This window comes from Diadema antillarum, unplaced genomic scaffold, assembly GCF_040938485.1.
Source record: "Diadema antillarum isolate AM-2024a unplaced genomic scaffold, OU_Dant_1.0 scf00000178, whole genome shotgun sequence".
Lineage (NCBI taxonomy): Eukaryota > Metazoa > Echinodermata > Echinoidea > Diadematoida > Diadematidae > Diadema > Diadema antillarum.
In genome coordinates, this window is record NW_027271067.1 from 381889 (window position 1) to 407005 (window position 25117).

The 25117-nt window shown below is 36.8% G+C and overlaps 1 protein-coding gene across 1 annotated transcript in view; it reads right to left on the reverse strand.

Moving 5' to 3' along the window:
- LOC139722959 (phospholipid-transporting ATPase ABCA1-like) overlaps positions 1 to 25117 on the reverse strand; it is a 91864-nt gene that overhangs the window by 53319 nt on the left and 13428 nt on the right. Inside the window, exons 4-6 of the mRNA XM_071634241.1 lie at positions 24542 to 24683; positions 22326 to 22507; positions 13998 to 14122 (exon numbers count right to left, since the gene is read on the reverse strand). Coding sequence (XP_071490342.1) covers positions 13998 to 14122; positions 22326 to 22507; positions 24542 to 24683 — 449 coding nt within the window. The remainder of the gene's footprint in view (positions 1 to 13997; positions 14123 to 22325; positions 22508 to 24541; positions 24684 to 25117) is intronic.

Genomic DNA, 25117 nt, shown 5'->3' on the forward strand with positions numbered 1-25117 from the left:
TAAAAAGAAAAAAACAACAACCCACCTATGTCAATATTACAAGTACTACAGTAAATAATAACAATAATAAAAGTAGTCCCAGCAGTACAGTAGTAGTCATAGTGGTGGTACAAATAGTAGTAGCAGCAGCAGAAGTAGTAGTGGTAGTATCAGTAGTAGTAATGATAATGGTAATAATAACAATATCATACTACTATCAAAAATAAGAAAGAAAAAAGAGAGTGTGAGAGAACAAAATATGTCTGAATACAACAACGACTATATTCCAGTTCATCTTCCTGTACGGCTGTAGTACTGTAAAAGTGGATATTTTCACGCGACTAATTTTTCGCGCTCGGCCGGGTGTGAAAGAAGAGTTTCGCGTGTTTTTAATTCCGCGGGATCAAGACATCAACTAGTGGAACATATAGCAAGCAAAAATTATTTGCATGCTTTTATTTTTTAGTTTCTGGTTTCTGCACAAAAATTTCCACTTTTACAGTAGATTCTGCTTCATTCACATAACTGGGAATTGTCTCCCAAAAAAATTTTAAGATCCCTGTTGCACCAGGTAAACCGGTTACCAAATTATGCTTTCAAATATTTAATTCCATTTTATGAATATATCAAAAAAGCATTGTCAGTTAAAAGATTTTATTTCTGACTTGAAAATTCCTTACCACCAATATTTAGTGGCAACAAAAATCATATCATCAGATCAAACAAGAATCTCTTTACTGCGAACATATCGTCGGTTGAGAATGATAAGGGCGTTAAGTTGCCACTAAACCCATAGTGTTCAAGACCACTTAACGCCCTTCTCATTCTCAACAGACGATATTTTGTGAGATAACTTTATATCTCACGAGTGTTTATAGCACCAACTGCGTTTGTGGCACGTTGGCATGCCACATCCACGTACCACGCATAAACAGCGATACATAGAACAAGCAATAACAAAGCCAGATTTTAGATAGCTCCCTCTATTATTTAATGAGCATTGACCTTTACGCTCACAAACATAACAATGTACATAAACTTTCCATGGTTGCCACTCTGGTTCAAAGACTAAAAAAAGGTTTGCAAGTACGGCAGTTTGTTGAAGGGTTTTGTGTCACATCCACACAAGTGAAGAAATCGATTTAAAAAAATGTATTTTAATTACCAGTATCTTTGTTTTGAACACCAATACTGACAATAAATATACATGAATACAAAATACACAGTTGTGTGTTGTGTGTATTTTGATAACACACATGCACACAGAAAGATACATCTATCACAGATATAAATATACTTTGGTTGGACATGTTTATTCAATAATCTGAAAAACATTCTCCTCAACTATGTAACACTCTCTAGCTCTACTGCATCTTCAAAATGTCAGACAGCATAAATCTTATCTCAAACGGTATGCACACAGCTCAGCTATTCATATGAAAGCTGTATCATACTGATTGAATAATCCACTACGCACACACGCTTTTTTGTTAACATTTACATCATGGCTATAAATAGATGTAAGGTAATCCAGTCATAACATGTGCAACTCTCCCATGTGAAATTGTCATGTGTATGATGTATCGAGTATACTGGTACTAGGAAAGGTGTGTGTAAGAGTATGGAGGTGGGATAAGGGGATAGGATACACGCAAGCATTTTTTCATCTTTAATATGCATGACTACTTTTTCAAAGATTTGGTTTCATAAGGCCATGAGCTACAGCCAACTGCTATTACAAATGCATAAACTTCATATTGCCTTTTTTTAATGTATATTTATGGATATCTTAAAATTGACATTTAAACCAAATATCAAAGATTATATTTGAGTAGTTTGAAGTGTATTGATTTAAAAACACCATCATGGAACTTGACTTGTGAAACAAGACATTCATTGGCTGATTTCAAATAAAGCTGTAGGCTATTAATCAGGGCTCTAGGCATATATAGTAATCATGTGACTTGACTGAACAAAGCGTCACAGGAATATGACGTCTGCATTTTGAGTTACCGGTAATCTGTGACGTATCGGAAGTGTACATTTCCTTTAGGCCTTTCACTGCTGGTGAAATAATTATCTAAGGAATTCAACGCTGCTCCACTTTTTTTTTCTGTTTAAAGGACAAGTTCACCTTCATAAACATAAGGATTGAGAAAATGTAACAATATTAGTAGAACACATCAGTGAAACTTTGAGGAAAATCGGACAATCGATGCAAAAGTTATGAATTTTTTTAATTTTTGTGTTGGAACCGCTGGATGAGGAGACTACTACAGCTTGTGAGTCATATGCGTACAACAGTATAAAGAAAATGTAAAAGAAAATTCAACATATTTTCACTTTTTTCGCATAATAAAAGAGCACTTGACTTGCCTCTTTCTAAAGGTAGGGGGAATAATATTACCCATAACATTTGTCGGTAAGGAGTCAGGGGAATGTGTACTTTTTTCAAAAGATGGAATTTTGTGAAATTCTCTTTATATTTTCCTTATATTGTTGTACGCATGTGACATCTAAGTTATTCATGCACTGCAGTAGTCTTCTCATCCAGCGGGTACTGCACAAAAACTTCAAAAATTCATAACTTTTGAACCGATGGTCTGATTTTCCTCAAACTTTCAATGATGTGTTCTACTAATGTTGCTACATTCTCTTAATCCTTATGTTTATAAAGGTGAACTTGTCCTTTAAGGTATACTCATCCTTGGTTGCACAATGATATGAAATATATTGATGCGTGGGGAGAATATCAACCTTGCTCTACAAATTAATAATTCTCACATTAAGCTTCCTATAAATGAAAAAGAATAAAAACAAAACAAAAATTACAATTAAAAAAATATATATATCCAGTTGGAAAATAGACATGCATGCCATCAAAGCACACTGTGTACACAAAATATTTTGCAGTATTTTTGTTTTTATAAATTTTGTGAGTTGACTGAGCTTTGCCAAATATCAGCATGCAAATATATTGCCACCTGTATGTTGCATATCATATCAAAGCTCGGAATAGCTAAATCTACATATATATTATTATCATTTTCTATATAGTATATTAAGAAGAGTCAGTGGTCTTTTGATCCAGAATTCACCTACTTGCAAAATCATCTAACAAGTCCCAATAGTTTATGCAGAAAATACATGGCTCATTAATATTCTAATAGCACAACTGTTCATTGGTCTGCTTAAGAAAAATCATGGCTTCCATCCTCTCACTTGCATTTTCATTCCATGAGCAACATCTCAATAAAATCAACAAAAAGAGATGCTCCTTTCCAACATTCAATTTATTCAATTCAAATCATTGTTTGAGGATAATGGATCATGAGAATTACAGCACAGCACACTGTCTTGGTTTCTGCTGCATTTTTTTTCCAGCTTTGAGCTAAAGTGCATAGTTAAAGGCATAATTTACCATTTGCAGACAAAACAAAAACTCAGATTTAGTGCTTCAAAATAATAATAAAATGTGAGAGAGGGATAGCAACAACCAGCGTAAAAAAAGTTAATCAGTATAATCACTGTTAAGTATTGTTAAATGTAAAAAATGTGAACAATATTTATAATAAAATTGTGTTTAGCCTAAATTCAATTCAATCAATTCAATTCAATTCATTTTTATTCGTCCAATAAAAAGCATTACAGCATTACATTCTCACTAAACCATCTACAGTTATGGTTTAGTGAGAAAAATAGTGATATCTCCTCAAATTTTAGGCTTTATTGCAAAATGTTTATATGGTAGGATGTTTTGTGATACAACTGACCTACACATATGCATCAAATGTGAGAACTCAAACATTTTTGAAATCACTGTTTCCAATGGTAAACAGTACCTTTAACTAGGTTAAACTCTACAGCCTGAATTCCCAAAGGTTGTTTAAATAAAATCTATGGTTTAAATTAAGTCCATGGATTGGAGTGCTTTGCGCAAGTACGTGATCATGCATGTTCATTATTGCATGCTTGCTGGCGTCCACAATATATTGCGGCTTCACATGATCAAAATTTGCAAAAATCAATGGCCTAAAATCTACTTTTGTGAAACCACGCCATAGAGAATGCTTTAACCCCATGGGAGCTTCATCTAAAAAATAACTGAAATTTAGCAAAACGGTACAGGTCTGAAAACTTTATTTCTCATGGGGGAAATCAAATTTATGTCAGAGCTATCATAACATAGAAAAGACTAAATGGACAGAATTAGTTATAGTCGAAGCATTCTATTTACATTCATATTCATTACTTAAACAATTATCGAAATTGCGTATAACACTAGGGGCCCAGAGGATCTGAAAAATTAAAAAAATCAAATTTACATCACAGCTATTATCACATAGAAAAGACCAAAATGGACAGAATTATTTATAGTCAAAGCATTTTCACACTGGGAATATTGCTAGATGTTGCCAGAACAATATTTCATACAAAAACAGTAAACTAAAAAAAAAAAGGGGGGGGGGGGTAGGACGATCTATCAATGTCAGGGAAACATGTCTGCTCACATTTAACACTTAGTTGCATGTCTTCCACTGAAGCATCTTTCACAAATTTGAAACTAGGTGAAGAGACTGTCAGAGATGTCAAGAAACTTTTTAATCTTTCCCTCACCAGCTGTTGTTTTCTCAGGTTCTGCAGATTTGCCATAACCATGTGACACAAACACAATAGACCTTACGGTATGGTTGAACAAACATTTAGACACGCACTCACATCTACTGCAGCTCAGATCTCCTTAAACAAAACAAAACAAAAAAACCCATTCCCATGAAACAGTCAAAAGGGACACCTACCTCATTTTTCAAGTTGACTTTGATGATTCGAGTCAATCCTGACAAACGTTTCCTTTAAAACTCGTTTTATTAGAAACCAGACAATAGAACGAAAAAAGGTACAGTAGATTGCTGTACGTTTCTGCAAAAGTGATACCACTAATGCTTTTATTCCATCATCTCACATGTCACCACGTTTCATGAAATTGAAACAAATATTTTTAGTGTATTGCATGGCCATTTTTCACTAAAAACCCATTGACAATAAACAGTGACATTAGTCAAAACTAATATGCCCTCACAGATCTCTGGAAAAGTGCCTGCACACAGACCTTTGTTGTCATTTTTTCTTTTTCGGTGTTGAATGAAAAAAAATATATATATACCTGTGCACCGAATAACCAGAGTTGTAATTGAGATTTTTTCCCTAAAGAGCAGTGGATAGAGTTAGGTTTTGACAAAACTGGCATTCATAAATTCTTTTTTTTTTTATGTACAAAAAGATGGGGGAAATTGAGAGTGGATTCATTATTACTTATCTATTTTCAATACAATATAAAAGTATGACATATATCACTGGTGTGCAAAAAGATTAGAACCTTTTAATTCTTCTACATTTTAAGTTTTTTTGTTCAATTGTCACTGATCTGTTTATTCTTGATATTCCTTTTATTGTGGTTGACTAAGACATTAAATGGGGAGCTTTTTCTTTATTGAGGCAGTTGAAATCCTTTACTATACTAGTCAGTCATATTGCACATAATATTCCCAGTAAAGACACTTCTATCATATTTATCAACACGACACATGTCAAAATTTAACAGCCAGTAACCCCTGCACATTTTGCAAACAGAAGTAGAATATGTTTTAAACATATCCTACCACATGCTCTGACTGACTAAAAACATTTTCTCACTGTTAAGCCCTTTTTACACTTGTGTTTCTTAACCCCCGACTTTCTCTGACCCAGGACTATCGTTAGTCCCGTACCAATTTTTTCAGCTTTTTACACTGGCCAATTAGTCCCGTACTATCTCTTGTCCGGAGCTAAGGAGAAAAATGACCTTTTTACACTCGTACAATGTATTTCTTAGCCCCGGACTTTCCAAACCACATAAATATTCATGATTACGCTGTGCACTGTACACGTACACGCATGCACCGGCAGCACTTGATTACCTCGTTTCTGATTGGTCAGTGGGGGTCGGACTTCGTCTCCGTCGCTTAGCCCCGAATTATTTTTCCGTTCTGTTTACACTCACTTGCTTGGCACCGCAATTGCGGTGCTAACCCTGCTATTTTGCAGGGCCAGATAGTACCGGACTATTGGTGGGGCTAGCCCACTTTGGCAAAAACGAGTGTAAACAGAAAGTGGGCTAAGGATAGTCCCGTACCAACGGTGGGGCTAAGGCCCCCCCCCCCCCCCCCTTAGCCCCACCGTTAGTACGGGACTAAGCAAAAATTTACAAGTGTAAAAAGCCCTCTAGAAGACAGAAGAGTCAAGTTATAAAACAAGATGACATCAGCATACAGGTTCAAACCCATCACAGTATACAATTTTGTAGTTCCTCTGCACGGGATCTAGAACCTTAAGGCTACTCTTTAAACATGGATACATGATGCAAGTAAGTAGAGCAATATCACTTTTCACAAAAAGAACCTTACTTCCTCTTCTTTTCCACAATTTAGTCTTAGCTGCTGATTTGATGCAATAAAAAGACATTAGATTATAGTAACTTCAGAAAATTATATATTATGACTCTATTGCATCTCTACAGATGTATAAGCTCTTAACGTAGGCATGGGAAACTACTTGATATAACATTATGAGACCTCATGTATCTTGCAAGATTTTAATATTTATGACATATATTGCACACAGCATGAGGGAGTACAGCCTGGATACGTCTAGTATCTGTTTTGTAGTGTTCTATGCAAATACTCAGCATCTATCAATGTTGGTACTTTTACGGCAAATGGTCAGTCACCAGTCATTTCTTTTTATACACTATATAACCTTGATTCTGCCAGGTAACCTGTTTAAGAGCATGTGGCAATGATCAATTTAGCAATATGTTACAAGTCTATGTTGAAAACTAACACAGTGTGTGTGTGTGTGTGTGTTTCTATAAGCTGTAGAAGCATTTGACCCTGTTACCTAAGGTAACTTTCTCTTGATCCTTCCTTCCACGGTTCAGCGCACCCTAAAGGTTTATTGATCACCATGCCACAAGAGACCCACAATCATGCCAATCTCTCGGTCGCGAGATGATGTAACACGGAAGCCATCCCCCGATGTGTGATGAACACGTGCACACACACACACACACACATTAAAAAAACCCACACACACATCCACACATACAAAAAACACATTCTCACACAAACACACACACACATGCAACACAATACAATACATTCTATCGTGAATGCCTTGTACACTTGCACAAGGAGTATCTGCATCACATGCTTCTATAAGCATATTATAGAAGAAAGTGCAAGCTGCTCTGAATATCATTGCAGTGTCAAAACATCCAATATTGAGAAACAAAATGCACACCCATTAGTGATCATTTCTTCATAAAGGCAATGAAAGATCAGAGCATACAATTACGAAACAATAATTGGTATGTGCAGTACCCTTCAAGAAAGATTAAAATTCAACAATAATCTAGAATTGTAAGGTACAAAGTGTATATCATCTCTAACTTTTTTTTCCTGCTTGGCTTGTAAAAGGCAGATTGCAGTTTCTTTGCTACATGCTCTGTCTTAATCATTTGCCAATTGCTAAGTTGTTACTGAAGGTTTTCTTTTTTGTTTTTGTTTTGTTTTTATTGAAGCAAGTCGCTGTTATTTTTTTTCATCTCTTTTTATTGTTACATTTCATTTTATTAATTTTAACTCAATTTCATTTTATTCTATTTCTTGAACTAACTTAATTCCTGCATTTGTCAAACATACAGTATCATCAATCTAATGAAAGCATACATGATATGATCTTGAGTGGATGTATAATAACAGAAGCACTATAATCCCTAAATTTTTGGAACTTCTAGTATTGTGACTCAATCTTGAATTTGAGGAAATAATCACTCCAGTCTCAGCTCTGTGAGAGGAGATGGCCCTGGCTTGTATTCTAAACACACTACCAAGAAGTAAATTCACTCGATGTGAATCATATTTATGCATACTGCCAGACTATGAGTATGATATGACCTTGGTAACAATGTTGCAGTCATGCATTCTTGGAATATGCCATGTATTTTTGGGGGTTTTATTTTTGTGAATTTCACAAGTCAGTTGCTATTCTCAGACTTTAAAACATGCCAAAGTATTCACTTTGATCCTGATATGAATGTGACCTGCATATGAACATTTCTCTGCCCACTGCTGCACTCCATTATTGTTAATTTAATGACTCATGAAATTGTTAGCATGTCCCTATTTCCAAACGAAAAAAAAAAACCAAAACAGACTGACTATAATATGGCACATACAGGATACTGTTATACAATGCTTTATTGTTGTCATTTCATCTGCTTCGCCACGTTTTACCTTGTTTTCTTTAAGATAATACAATAATTTGTCAGTTTTACAATGCTCTCACTCTTTCATCCCAAAGGTTTCAATACCATCAAAATGTTCCTAATTTCACTTTGTGCAAACGTCGAGTATGATGAGGTCACCATCTAGCTTTGAATATGTTCGTTCACCCTACCCATGAATAAGCACATATGGGACATTGCCACCCTTTAAAGGGATTTCAGTCACCCTACTGCCCACACAAAGCGATGGCTGGCTGCACAAGGAATCAGATTAAAGGGGAAATCCGGCAATGCAATCAGTATGTGTCAGTACCATCACCCATAGACCGGAATGACAAAAACAGGATGAATGCAACTTTTGCAGAAACATATCAGGCATGTCTGTCATTCGGACTGCTCTCCCAAAATTCCCGTGCCTGCAGTGTGACCTCATGGCTTTCCAATTTGTCTCTGATTTTTCTCTCTCTCCTCATGGTATTTCATCATTGTCATTTTTTTCCTGTCTGTTTGTCTGTCTGTTTCTCTCTTTTTCTATTCATGAGCATTCAGTGATTGTGCAAGGTCTATTCCATACACCTAATTGCAAAACCCAAGCTTACATCATGTAGTTGTGCAGCTGGTGCCCACAAAATCAAGAGATTCTCTCCACAGGTCTTTAAAAAAAGATGGATCTCATATAACGCAAGACCATTCCCTGGAGGACCAAAATATCCTCCCACACAAATACAAAACAAAAATATGTTCCTCAAACACCTAGACTCTAGTTAACACTGGTCTTTAAATAACTCACACTAAATAAATTTCGTCAATGCCACTGATGTTGTCTCTTTTGAAAATAGGAATGCATCATCAGGAAGAAAAAAAAATGGCAGAATGAAAAATGTACATACAATGTATGATTACTGTACGAGCTGAAATTTTCGTGTACAGACATTTTCACAAATTGCTATATGGAGGACATTTTCGTGTGTTGTTAATTTCGCGGTTGCGAGGGTCTTACTGAACTTAGCTATTTGTGAGTTGTTACTTTCGCGTGTTGTTATTGTCGCGGTTCAAAGGTAATTCGCGAAAATTCGTGAAAATAAAACCGCTAAAATTTCAGCTCACACAGTATATCTACAGAGAAGCCATACCAACATCAACCTAGGCTGAGCTGAAATTATGATACTGACATATTACTGGAAACTGATAGTCATTCTTCTAAAAAGTTCAGACTATTTGATGCCTGATGGAATTGCAATTACCAATTCAATTCATTGCTGGCTGGTAAAGAGAAAAGAATAAAAAAGTAAGAATGAACAAAAACAAGCAGTATCAACACAGTTGTCATTGTAAGTTGAGCAGTTTGGGCCATCATATTCATTTGTTCTTTTTTTTTGTTTGTTTCTGTTTAGACAGAGAGAGAGAGGGGGGGGGGGGAGAGAAATTCATGAATGATTTATTGTGCAGATTCCCATAAATCATCGGCAGGCAAAAGCACATTAAATTCAGGAGTGGACAATAGGAAGGTATAGACCTACTTGTCAAGATTTTTTTTCCTTGGAACATTACATCCAAATTCGTATAAATCATCCCACAAACTGTACTGCAGTAAGTCAAACTGGGTCTCTAACATGCTTCTCATACTATTCATTTCCTGTATTCACAATAGGAATACCATGAATTCTTTTTCTTTCATGCATACATGGTCTATGTGACATGATAGGGAACCTTTTCCATATATTCTTCTTCACACACAGTCGGTTTTCAATAAACAAAGTCATACACATAATACTTGGACTAAATTTGGACTTGGATTTGAACTGTGACACATCTTGGAAAATCCTCAGAGAGAAAAGTGCCATCCACAGCCACTCTTGCCATAGACAGATAAGGCTGGGTTAATTGGAGGAAGATTTGCTCCTAACTGAAATCATTGGCCGCGATTACCCTTTCTTCAGGTGAGCAGTGACTGGCCGAGATGACAAGTGGAATGGGCAGGTGTAGAAAAATACATCACTGTGAATCATGGGATGAGAGTCTAATACCCCTTTCATACTAAAAATATATTCCACATCTAAAGTTGCACAACCATTTGCACTACATGCTCTTTTTTCTTTTAGCCTAGAATCTCTTTCCGATGAACATTTCAGTAAACGGATATGATTTTTTTTTCTTCTTTTTTTTTTTTTTTTTTTTGGTAAAGTAACTTTCCCACCTACCCCCTGGGGTAATCCTGATAGTCACCAGAGTTATTTTTACAATGGAGAGTCCAGTGTGAAAAACTCTCATGTCAAAAAACATCAAGAAATTGTGAAGCGCTATCTGGCAACGAGTAAAATTACTACAGCATTACCCTTGCTGTCGAGTTAAATGATGCACACGCACCACATACTGACATCTATAGGGCGATTCACATGTTTGGAGCTTTTTACCACCTTCTGGTCTGAAAGGTTCATGTACATTAATGTTGTACTATCTGTATGTGGAGAAATTTCGACCTCAGATTAAACATAATTCTTCACACTGATTCATCCGGAGGTTTAACAGTGAAGTCAGTCTGAAAGGGACCATCACACAGCGGCTTTTATGTGACCGACTCTCACTTAGTCATCATAGGAAGACGTTGCGATACATCAAAGTGTAGAGGAGAGTCATTCTCTTCAAAATTTGATTTATAATTGTCTCCATGACAAAGATTCTGCTGGGATCGAAAGCTCAGAGGCCCCTTTTGACTCCTCTTTAGAAACATATCAAATCTATTTAACGTCAGGTTCGCTCAGCGACCCTCAAAACTATTTTGACTTTTAACATTTCCCTTTACTATATTCTGTGCACAAATAAAAATAAAACAACAAATCAATTTTTTCTTTCTTTCCCCTTCTCTTACAAAAGAGTAAAACAAGCTGGAGTAGATATTAAAGGGACTGTACAGTACTGGTTGAGGTGGGGATTCATGTTTTGAACATTTTTAAGTGAGATAATGAGAAACCTCTTATGAAATATGAAAGAGCATGTAATTTCAAGAAGGATTCAACGTTTATTTGATGAAAATTGGTTTTGAAATGGCTGAGATATCCAAAAAGAGCGATTCTGATAAAGTGTGGGACCTACACTTTATTACGATCGCTTTGTTTTACTTTGTTTTTCGATGTTTCAGTCATTCCAAACCCGATTTTCGTCAAATAAACTTTGAATTCCTCATAAAATGGTGTGCTCTGTACTATATCATAAGTGTTTTCTTGGTATCTCGCAAAAAGTTCAAAGCCCAATTCTCATCTCCACCAATACTGTACTATCCCTTTAAACGATGCAATAGTGTATACATACAAATATGTACATGTATTCTCGGATAGGAGTGCATGTACTGTACATATAAACTTCATAATTATAGTGTGCTCACGATAAACAACATATGTTATGCAACATTGCTTGCCACTTCTTTCATTTTACTAGCATGCATAGGTAATCACAACGTCCATAGCATATGAACATGTGCATGCACAGGCAAACACACATCCATCCATACATTGTACACCTTGAAGATGTAACTTGCATTATATCTCTGAGCACCATACTGCACTGTTTCTCTCCCGACAGTTTGATATGAAATTAAAAATCAGCCCTGACGATCGGGTTTGGCACAATAGAGGGCTTTTTACACTTGCAAATTTTTACTTAGTCCCGTACCAACGGTGGGGCTAAGGGGGGGGGGGGGCCTTAGCCCCACCGTTGGTACCGGACTTTCCTTAGCCCACTTTCTGTTTACACTTGTTTTCGCCAAAGTGGGCTAGCCCCACCGATAATCCCGTACTATCTGGCCCTGCAAAAAAGCAGGGTTAGCACCACAATTGCGGTGCTAACCCCGCAATTGCGGTGCCAAGCAAGTGAGTGTAAACAGAACGAAAAAATAATCCGGGGCTAAGCGACGGAGACGAAGTCCGACCCCCCACTGACCAATCAGAAACGAGGTAATCAAGCGCTGCCTGAGCGTGCGTGTACTTGTACAGTGCACAGCGTAATCATGAATATTCATGTGGTTTGGAAAGTACGGGACTAAGAAATACAAGTGTAAAAAGGTCAGTTTTCTCCTTAGCCCAGGACAAGAGCTTAGTACAGGATTTATTGGCGAGTGTAAAAAGCTGAAAAAATTGGTACGGGACTAACAACAGTCCTGGGTCAGAGAAAGTACGGGGTTTAAACACAAGTGTAAAAAAAGCTTAGGTATCAGCTGCTTTCTGCTTACATATCTCACTTTATCATCATAATTTGGTCTGGAATTGAGGCTAGTTTTCCATACAACCACAATCCTGTGGTTGTATGGAAGGACATAGAAAACGGAAACTCCTTTATTGAAATTAAACCAGAGGATGCTTTTTAATCTTTCCTGCTTATTGAAAACTAGCAGCTAAAATCTCTACACATGATCTTTTTTTTTTTTTTCTGTCCTACTTTGCTTTGATCTGCAAATATGTTTGCCTTCAAACAATTGGGGCAGCATATCACAGCAATACGGATTACCAAAGGTACACTGGAAACGTAGATAGCATTGACTCTTGACCACAAACTTTTTTGTTTTCACTTTAATTGAAGCAGGAAAGAGGGTTTCAACAGAATGCGGTTCCATATAATTTGGTCAAATCAAAGCAATTGGTCAGCAAAGATTGAGCAAAATCTGACAAATATTGGAAAGAGAGCAGAAACTGAATGTCAAGTGGTCATTTTCAGTAATATTTTGGGAAGACTTTAATGTTACCATCTATGTCATATGACCATGACATAATTTCCACATACATTGTAATGTTCTTAATACTCTTTACTTGATCAAGAAGATATAACTATGATTATCCCTTCAATTAATATGGGAAAAAAATCAACCTCCTTTGACTATAACTATTACTCAGGGGGTAAGGCACCTTACTTTGTTTACTTGGTAACCAGTTGTATGTGATTTATGTAGCAATCCATGGTAAAAGTAATGGATGGATGTTTTTATACAAAATACACCATGTTGTGTTTACTGCAAGAAACTGCATGCCTACCTGTTGAATCTTTACTTGCTTGGCATGATTCAACACAATCACCATGTATGTTTGTATTTCCCTATTTGTTTTTATCATGTTGAATAGAATGTCATAGATTTATAATGTTAAAATAAGATAGAAAAGTCATCTGGTGATGTTCATAGTCTAGGTTTTGAGGGGGGAAATGTATCACTGCCATCTTGCATCTTGAAATAGATGAATAACAAGATATTCGGCATGGTGGCCAGGTATCTTTTCTTGGGTTCTCCACCAACACTGATGTCTGGCGTTTGTATGCTAAACTTTACAGTTAAATGCATTACACACATAAGCTAACAAGCAAATGACAACAGATGAAAGGCTGGGATAGATGAAAAAATATGAGTAAAAGGATGAAAAGTTTCTCATTTTAGTAAGATTTAATCTGGTTTCCAGACCCTTTGCCAACTTTAGACCCTTTGCCAACTTCAGTCCCTTCTACAAATGCACCCTCCGAGGCGATGAAGTACCCGCCCACGACAAAGTCACTGTCTTTGCCAAAGGTGGAGGACCATCCAGCTCAACCTGCTACTTCATTCATTGTTAGAGGGTGATAAATATTCTTGGGCGCAAGTTAGTACAGGCAGACAGTCTGGAAACCAGACTATTGAAGTAAGACTAGACTTGAGAGACAGAGCCTGCGGTCAACTCACCTCGGCAGGATTTGGCTCAGAGTTCAGAATCGCCTTGATGACCGGTTGCGATAGGCCGATTTCTTCCCTCAGGTAGTCGCTGACCGCCTGGGGGTCGTCAACGATGTTGCTCAGAGAGGAGAGGTCTGGATTGAAAGACACAGAGATGGGAGTATTAAAAAAATAAATTGTATGACTAGCACTAAATTTTGAGCATTTGACCTTGAGCATGTGCACCCAAAATTTGATATGCACAACTTAGCCCACTCATACATATAGCCTACATGCCAAGTTTCATTAGGATACCACGTTTTTTAGCTACACTGTCCACAAAATTGATTACGGAAGGAAGGACGGACGGACGGACAGAAGAACAGGCGGAAGGACGGATGGAAGGACGGGAGGATGGATGGACAACCCAAAAACATAATGCCTCCGGCGACACTTCGTGGTGGAGGCATAAAAATGTAAGCAAATATAAAGTTGCAAGCAAAGAACATTGTTAAGTCAGTCATTGTTATATGATAAAAAAAAGAGAAAATCAAATCAGAATATCTAATGATCAAAATAAATGCAAAAACTTCCCTTATATGATATCTAAATGAATTGCGCTGTACAATAACTGGTGTGATTCTAACGGTTAATTTATCTAAACTGACACATAGTATTGTCAACGTCATCATTGATCATCATTTGAAGAGTTTGTTTGCAAAAACCGATAAGTCCATATTTGCCAAATGGAGATATTTGCGATTAAAGGTCACGAAAAATAAAGAGAATAAGAAAATTTTTGCTTCTTTTGACCATAACTTCAAAAATGTATGTTTATATGTAGTGAACAATATATCGTTTTAAAGGTATTATTTTGTACTTTATGACAAAGACCGTACTTCAAGATCTTCAAAAATGGACTTATCGGTTTTTGCGAACAAACTCCTCATTTATTCTGACATGCATGTATACATACAATGTGAATGACAAAAATTCATGATCATTATCCTTGCCTATCAAATTGAATATGATAGCAACAGCTAGCAGTGATGATGATGACAACGATGATGAAATGATAAAGGCAACAAAACAAAAACATGACAGCCATTATGATAATCAATACGCTGCATACAGTAATGCCCCGTCAATCATCATCTCAATGCGGTCATTGGAGCCAGACAATTATAATGGCTGAAGGCCGCTTGTAATATGCTTGGTAACACACGATACCGAATAGACGTCAATGGCCATGATTAGGAGGATGGTATTACTGTAAACTAGAAACTACACAAGGCCTCCACACACCACACAGAGTTCCGGAAGTATGGCAGACCAATGATATACTTTTATGAATATCAACTCATCTGTAGCGAACCACTTGGAAATAATCTATGAAAGGGATGTGTACAGTAGATGTATGTCCCATGGAGTACGATATGTCATATTGATGAGTCGTATCATGTGGTACCACCTGTTCATATCACAGTAGGATTACAGCAGTATGAAGCGTACATGAACACTTGCTCTTGTTCCTCATGTCATTATGTGCGCTGTCATTTTCGTCTCCCCAGTATCACTCATAAAGGCCAACCACCATAACGATATGCAGCAATGATGATTAATTAAAATTAGCAATTATCGAGGCCTTACACTGACACTCAAGTACCCAGTTGCTCTAAAGATACAACCAACACAATATGTGTATCGGCACATCCTTATTGTGAGGAAAATCATACCAGATAATTATTTTTTTTTTCAAATATTGAATCTTTTTCATTCATACAACAATTAGAGTCAAAATGTCACCATCCTTGACAAAAACAAAAAGTTGCATAAAAAGTGTACGCAAAGTCTGCACACAGCTTTTGTATGCAATTTAACACTAAATTTCTGGTGGTCACAATTCACACATTTCTGTAGAACTGGTGGAAATAATTGGTATATCGGATAGCATACAAGTCACATGACAGAATCTTGACTTTCCATGGTGATCGTTTCGGCACAGATCAAACTGGTAAATTTCACGATGAAGGAAATAAAGTCTATTACTCTAATCTATTGTACGTAATTTTTATGGCAACATATTTTGCTGTAGTAAAATCATACAGTCATAGAGACACACAGCATGACAATCAACATGCATGATTCAATATCCTAATGCAGTGGATCAGTTAAATAATGCACTTGAAATATTATCCAGAATTTAAAAGGTCTATTAGATAAATTGCTCATATTTTTTTTTCTGTTGCTTTTGTCTGAAATGATAGAATTCGAGTATCATATTTCCCAGTGTAGGCCTCATCATACCGATATTGATATTTCCCTGGGCGCCAAGTCCTGGCAATTGTGGGTTCATTGGCAAGGTTCTGCCGCATTCTGGGAATAGTCTCTCCTTTTAAAACGTCCCGGGTCTCTTGTGTTTGGATATATCACATGAGTGCATTTTCAAAGCTGAAGTGATATATCATTCAGCACACTCGTGAAGTGATGCGTAACAGCAGCGGCTGCATTTTATGTGCATGAATACGATTTGCTAGAGCTCACTGGTAAACAGCTAAGCTGCGATTGTTGACAAAGAAATGGCTGGTGGTTGTCCTGTGTAATGTATGGGGCATAGAAATTCTAATCCAAGGACCACAAGTTCTTACCCTGATAGTATGTCGGCTCCACAAAAGAAAAAGAAAAAACCTTTAGAGGTGCTGTTGAATATAGTACATTTTTTGTGTTGTTATACATCAAAATTATCATCTCACATCTTCCGCATCCCCTAATCCTTTTTTTTCTTTCTGTTTTGATTGCATGGCACCATTTTTTAAAGTCTCTATGCATTGCTGCTTGTTCAATTCCGTACATGACATGACCAACTTGCGACTCAATCCTGACAGTTCCCAGGTCTATGCTAGGAAATGGCAAACAAGAAGATCAAACATTGAGGGACCACAGCTGTTATCATAAATACATAGAGTGTGACTGTAAATCTCTGCCCCCACCCATACAGCAGTAATCACAGGGCACAACATGGTACCTGCATGCATACATGTATACAATAGGAACCATTCTTCCCACCACCCCACCCTCCTATCCACATCTGCTCTCCCCATCCCCACCCCCACATATGCTACATATGCACACTTCCAGCATCATAAAACAACATACCTTACATTGCACGGCCATGTGAGTGTATAAATTACGACTTTTAACATGGCACCAAGAGCTGGACTGGGTTAAAAGTCTAAATAGCATTATTACTGTAACAAAATTTATAACAGCATGCATTTCTAGTGAGCCACTGTTACGTGTATGATTATACTACACACTGTAGGCCTATATGATAAGAATAATGCTAGCTTAGCTCTTTCTTACCAGGAGTACTATTCACGAATGCTGCATACATTTTATCAAAATCGGCTTCACCAAACAGAGGTCTGTGAATAGTCATTATTTTCCATATTCCCAGGTTCTTCGTTTACCCCAACTGTCAACAACATCTGTTGCTTGACAATAAGAGAGAAAAAAAAATGCTATTTCATGGTTGCCAGTGCTGTATTTTTTTCTTTTTGCTTTGCCTGGTTGCATTCCAGATAACCCAGTGAGATCTGATCAGCCATTTGGAGTTAATGCAAATAAAAGTCCCACAAACTAGACTGTACATACTTTGTATGCCACATGAAGTATAACACTGGTGACCACAATGCTCCTCTACAGGCCCCACTGAAAAGTTTCTGCATGTTAACGGCATTATTTGGCATTTGTAGACGAAACAAAAACCTATTTTAGTGCTTCAGAATAGTTCTAAAATGTGAATTAGGGATAGAAACAACCAATGTAAAAATGTTCATCAGTACAATCAATGTTAAGTATTGTTAAATACACAAAATGTGAACAATAATATGATAAACTGTTTCTAGAATAAACCATTTATAGTTAAGGTTTATTGAAAAAAATAATGATATCTCCTTTGGGAAAAGGTTTATATGGTAGGACGTTCTGTGATACAACTGACCTACACATAAGCATCAAATGTGACAAAACAAATATTTTTTAAATCACTGCTCCCAATCGTAAACAGTTTGAGCCTTCCAGGTCAGTGTTCATACAACTGGTGTAGATGAGTTGTTTTAACTCCATTAACTGTTTCAATGCATTAAAACTGTATTCTTCTCCTACAGCCTAGCAACAAACCATTTTTTTCACCTACTACCTCCAATCAAGTTTCTTTGATAGGAATTCACTTAGCATTAAAGGTAGGGAATCCCATTTGCATGCCTTAAATGAAGAGTTGTATAGATACAGTGGTATGTTGAAGAGAGTATCATTTTAGAAACTCCCACAAAGTACTGAAAGTGGAAGGTAACATTTAGTACATTTTTATTGACCGTTAGATTTTGAATTGAATTTTTTTCGGGGCTCACCGTAAATTCCAGTACATTACTAGGCTACCTTTACAGACCCATGCACTGCATGTGTGTCCATCATGTATATTTTGTGAAGAAAGTTCATCCAAACTTACAAACATTTTATATACATTCTTGCCACACACTCTATATGCTATTACATCAGCTCTTATACTTTTATATTTGTATTTATAGATAAAAAAATACAGAAGACTGCAACAAAAAGGCTTAAGTGTGGCTGACACACAGAACTACTGAGTAGTTGAGTTTTGTGCATTATTCAAATTGTAGATAACTGTTGACTTCCAAATTTCTCAGCAGTGGCCTAAACAAGTCCCCTGAGGTTCATATTTAATGTTTTGCTGCATTTTGGGAGGTCTGTAAAAGGTATTCCCTACCTTTAATCTGTTGTCGCTAGGTGGGGCAAGCCTCCTGGCAAGCTTTGGTGGTTGATATGGCAATCTTTTGTAAATGTTGTAGCATGCATTCAATTTGAATACATTTAATGCAGAAATGTTCTACTGCAGATGAGAGCGCTATATCATCTGATTTCAGAAAAGTCTATCACTGCTTTAACCAAGGAGGTTTTTGATGACATATTTCATCCTTAGCATTTCGCCACCGTACACACCACCTGGGGGGCATTTCATGAAAGGTCTTGTCGGATAAAATATCTGACAAGTCAGTTATATCTGACAAGTTCAGAGAAATCAGCCAATCAGACTAGAGAATTTCTCAAAACTTGTGGGATATAATTGACTTGTCAGATATTTTATCCGACAAGTTCCTTCATGAAATGCCCTCCAGGTCTCACGGTATCCAAGGAAACTGGCATGGCGAGGGCATCTTGTCCTCTCTATTCATACGCACTCTGAATGTCTGGTTTGCAGTCATACACGACAACGGCACAAATGTCAGTACAGGTTCAATATACATAAAAATGGCCATGATTCCTGGGACAAGAATATCACACATACAAAATGTATATTAAACATGTCAACAACAACAACAACAACAAAATCTCATCTTTCAAAACAATTAAATGCAAGTCTTTGATGTTGGGTTCAAACAAGATTAATTCACATAAATGTTTCATTTTTAATTAGATTAGATTCGTACGGCAATTTGTAAATCTCTCTGTCTCTCTGTGTGTTGTTGTGATATAGACTTAAATTTGCAATAGTTTCATACATGCAAAAATTTCTTGCTTTACAGTGTTTAATAGCACAAGGCATGCTTTAATGAAGTCTTACAGCAACAATCCCAAGCTCTATAATCATTGCGAGATGAGGCCACATCACACTTACAAAAACGAAAACAATCACCGTCTGCAAATCTCACAGAAGTTTGCCAATGATGTCAAACACTGCAAGGAAAGACAGCGTCTAGTATTAAAGGCATTATTTACCATAAATTACATATGAAACAAAACCCAACCTTAATAGTGCTTCAAGATAGTTCTAATATGTGAATTAAGGATAGAAACAACCACAGTAAAAAATTTAATCAGCATATAATCAATGTTAAGTATTGCTTATACAAAATGTGAACAATAGTTATAATAAAATAAAGTTTCTAGAATAAGCCCTCTACAGTTATGGTTTATTGAGAAAAATAGTAACATCTCCTTTTATTTTAGGCTTTAATGCGAAATTCTTTTATGGTAGGATGTTTCATGACACAGCTGACTGCACACATACGCATCAAATGTGATAACTCGAACACTTTTTAAATCACTGCTCCAAATGGTAATCAATACCTTTAAAGGCTGTGGGGATTACTGAAGTGTGTAAATCAAGCCATAAATTCCTCGAAGAGCATCGATAACAGTTTACTCACCTTTGCAAGCAGTGTACAAATACAATAAAACTCTAAAGGATAAGACTGTGGATTTCATGTCCAACCAGAATAAACAGAATAAACTACACATGCAAGTTCATGTTCTTTTGTAAAGATATCTGGAAAGATGCCATGGCAGGAGATTACTTGGTTTTCATGGAAAACTGCTCTTCTGGCACCGTAATTGATATTTCAGATAAGTTTATATTCAATACTGCCAACCTCAGCACATTAAAGACGCACACTCTTGCAGAGCGGGGAAGAAAGAGAAACATCTTGAAAAAAACAAATTATAATTTGGCTCAAAAATTGAAAAATTACAGTTACTTTTCATGTTAGATTTAATTTCATTTAAAACAAAAACTTTGTCATTCAAACATATTTTCTCTTTTTTTTTAAGGGATGGTATATTTTTGGTTGGATGGGGATTCAGATTTTGAACTTTTTGTGAGATAATCAGAAACTACTTATAAAAAAAGAAAGAACTAAAGAGCATACAATTCTAAGTGGTATTTAAAGTTTATTTAACGAAAATTGGTTTTGAAATGACTGAGATATCAAAAAACAAAGTGAAACAAAGTGGTCCTCATAAAAGGTGGGTCCTACCTTTTAATTGGACCACTTTGTTTTTGGATATCTCAGTCATTTCAAAACCACTTTTCATCAAATAAACTTTGAATTCCTCATAGCATTGTGTTGTATGTTCTTTAATACTTGAAAGTTGGAAACCTGAAATCCCATCTAAATTAAAACTATATCATCTCTTTAATGATAAAAACAAATATTGAAAATCTGTAAAATCATGCTAATGGGCATGTCTGGATAGATACATTATGTACATTACACCAATGCTTTATTGCTAACCACACAGAGCACATGGCAGCCATCATTACACTCAATCAATACATACTATGAATTCATAAAGACAGCAAAAAAAATGTGTGCACCCTTTTTCTCTACCCCTTAAAGGGCAAGTTCACCTTCATAGACATGTGGGTTGAGTGAATGCAGCAATATTAGTAGAGCACATCATTGAGAGTTTGAGGAAAATCGGAAAATCCATTCAAAAGTTATGAATTTTTAAAGTTTCTGCTCACTCAAGGCTGGATGAGAAGACTACTATAGCTTGTGATGTCACATGAGTACAACGGTATAAAGAAAGAATAAAGAAAATTCAACATATTCTCACTTTTCTCGCATAACAAAAGAACACTTGACTTCTCTCTTTCAGAAGGCAGGGGGAATAATATTACCCTTAACATATGTCAGTAACAAGTCGAAGAAATGTGCACTTAATTCAAAAAGTAAAGTTTTGTGAAATTCTCTTTTTATTTTCTTTATATGCTTGTACGCATATGACATCATACACTATAGTAGTCTTCTCATCCAGCAGTGGCTATGCAGATACTTTAAAAATTCAGAACTTTTGAATGGACTGTCCGATTTTCCCCAAACTTTCACTGATGTGTTCTACTAATATTGCTGCATTCACTCAATCCACATGTATATGAAGGTGGACTTGTCCTTTAAACTACTACCGTCTTTTCAGATACGGTGGCATCTGATTCTAGAGCTTTAACTCTCTTAAAATCCTTCAATCTTCTTGGAGCTTTGCCAGTGTAAATCTGGTGGCACGAAACACAGCAAAGTTTTGAATACTCAAATGACATTCTCTGGCTCACATGGCACTGTTTATAAGCACACTTTAAGTCGCCGATCAATGTCTTGCTCTCACGTTTCTATGCACTGTGAAAATATGCAGCAGGCAAGCTAGGAACATTCAAGCACAGTACATGCCCAAAATACTGTGAGATTTGGTTGGGGGAATCACTGTACTTTTGCTGCCCTTTGATCAAGTGTGGATAGAGGAATCAAAATCAGGCAACCTGTCCTCATTTTTCTCTACGAAACTGGCCTTGCAAACACAATTCTGAGTGATGATTTCCGGAAAGTCAAATACAAGGAAATTCTGTTTTAATTGAACAAGGTCGCTGGGACTGCCAATTTTTACTTCATTAAAAGCGATACCTCGTATTAAAGCAAGTTCCTCGTAAACGGGTTTCCCTGGAGCAATATTTCACTAGTTTGGAAGCCGATTTAAATGTCAGAACATCTCTAGGCTTACCTGGTACAGAAGGCCCACTGGCAACAGCCTGCTCTGTTAGTCTCTTCCACCAGCCTGTTTGTTGATTCCACCAGTCCCCTTGCTGCTCCAAGTCACCAAGTTGAGCAAGGAGTTTCTCCAGGTCATCGACAAAGGTCTTGTTGCCGAGGATCTTCTGGATGTCTTCTATCAGAATGGATAATCTATCACGGCAAAGATGAAAGGAGTAAAAAGAATAAACACATTCAAATGGAGGTACCAGTAAATGGTATAAAGAAGAATGCACATGGACGTAAGAGTCTTTTGGCACTGCAGAGAGAAAAAAAAAATGCCATTTTTTTTTCTATCATGAACCAGACGAAGATGCTTCTATGGTAATCACGATGGATATTTTCAAATGGTGAAGGCAGAAAATATAAATGCAAATATACAAATACAGATATATCACACATACCAATGCAATTGATCTATATTTGTGCAACACAATCTACAAAATAAAAATCTTTTAATTATGATCAATCATTAGTTAACAATAGGCCTCACAGTGAATCATCAGAAAGTGTGCAGCAGGAAAACGATTTAGCAGTTTTTCTTAAAATTTCCCTGGAAGCATGCCAGTTGAGTTTGTATTTATAAAAGTTGGCAAAAGTGGATCATGGATACTTTTGATTCACATCACATGACTTCAGCATTTCAAAGAAAAACAACTTTGCTGCAATTTACTGCCAAGAAGTCACAAGTCTTCCTATGTTTCAGTCATGATGCCCCCTTTCTTTCCCAACAATGACACCCGAGAAGAGCTGTTAGCAACAGCCATGGGTTTTCTATCATTTTTCAATACAAATGGTGGATTTTCTTTGCACAATCATGGGACTGCAGTTCTAGCTAAACTTTGCACTTTCACATTTCTGTGCATCTGCAATTCAGTTTAGTCTTGTTTTGTTTTATTGTTGGTCTGTTTGTTGTGCTAAATCATGGTTGTCATCTACTGTATGTACATTTCTGAATGTTCCGTGTTTCAAAGATGGTTTGAAACAACCATCCTCACAGCCGAACAAAAGTTTACTTTTCTACAGGTTTTGTAGCTGAAACTGTCCAATACATTCCTGTAGTCATGCTATGAATTAGATTTTTTTTTCAAAGAAGTGAAAAAAGGTCTGTTACTTGAGACTAGTCCAGCAACATGTCAATTACCACATAAATCTAGAGTAGCAGCATCTTGGCTGTGCACAACGAACATTTGGTAATCACTTTCACCAAACTGCGACCCACGATACGGTACTGGGAACTCCATCCGTGCTGCACTTTGTACGATTCTAGGGCAGAGGCCATGATCGAATCTGCACAGGGAGAACCCTGCTTCCGGTTGCTATGCAGTTGCCATGGTGGGGGCGTGGCACTAATGGCCAATACATCGTGTATCGATCAAGCGCATTATCTTGTAAACGATAAATGTCACAACATAATTGCCTGCATCCTTCCATTTCTTCCATCTCCCACCCCTTTTTCTCTATCTCCTCCGCATTTAAAATCTTCATGCTCATGACTGCGGTGCATGTGCAGCTCTTCTATAATACACTGTACTTGTCCAACACAAATTCAGGCACATAAAATTCATAAATGTCACACACAGTACATATTCTAACAGTACGCCCCCTCCCTCACCACTCACACACACACAAAAAAAAACTGAATAAAATTGGAGCATTATAAAATACCAAGGCTCAAACATGTATGAACAACCAAGCATCTTTCACACTAGTAAAAGTCTCTGTATGTGGAAGGAATATAGGTCCTACTAGTACTTTGATTTGACTTTATTGCTATCTACAAGAAAACACACACTCTCTCTCTTCCTCTCCCTCTCTCTCCTTCCCTCTTCCCTTTCCTTTCCCTCTGTCTTTCCTCTCATCTCTCTCTCCCTCTACATCTATCTCTCTCTCTCTATTTCTCTCTGTCTATTTATCTCTCTCTCTATCTCTCTGTCTATCTATCTGTCTATCTATCTATCTCTTTTTCTTTCTCTCTCTCTCTCTCTCTGTCTATCTATCTCTCTCTCTCTCTGTCTATCTATCTCTCTCTCTCTATCTGTCTATCTTTTTCTTTCTATCTCTCTATCTCTCTCTCTCTATCCATCTATCTATCTATCTATCTATCTATGTGTTTGTTTCCATAGTATTAATTGTCTGTTGTATTCATGTTGAAAGGAAAATTAACTTGAACTGAATTGAACTAACTTGGCTTGAGAGAAGTCGTTGACCTTTCCCGCTGTATCGCTCTCCAGGTCGGTCTTGCTGCACTTGTTGAGGGAGTCGCAGACCAGCGACTGGAAGAAAGGAACCATTCCAGCTGACGGCATGGCCTTGGAAGAGAAATGACCTAGATGAGAAAGAAACCAGCAGATCGAACATAATGTTTCAAAAGGAAATTCAGTGACAAATTTAAATACACAGGTCAATGAGAGACTTGTATTAGTTGGAGACATAATCAATCATCTGATTTCATTTGCAGAGATAGATAAATGTAAATATAATATCTACAGAAACTGGTTTACTATAAAGCAAGATATTTTCATGACACAAAATTTTTGCGCATTGGAGCAGACGGTTCTTTTTCACAACATGGAATTTTCGCAAATTGTCACAGGTATTCAATGTATACAGTGTAGACGAGAACTTTCACATGTATTTTAATTTTGCAAATCTTGGCTCTTGCAAAATTCGCGAAATTAAAATGCACGCGAACATTCCCCCTTTTAAAATATTCCGGTCAAACAAAGCAGCCTAGAGGCTGAATTGCATGCCATCTTATAC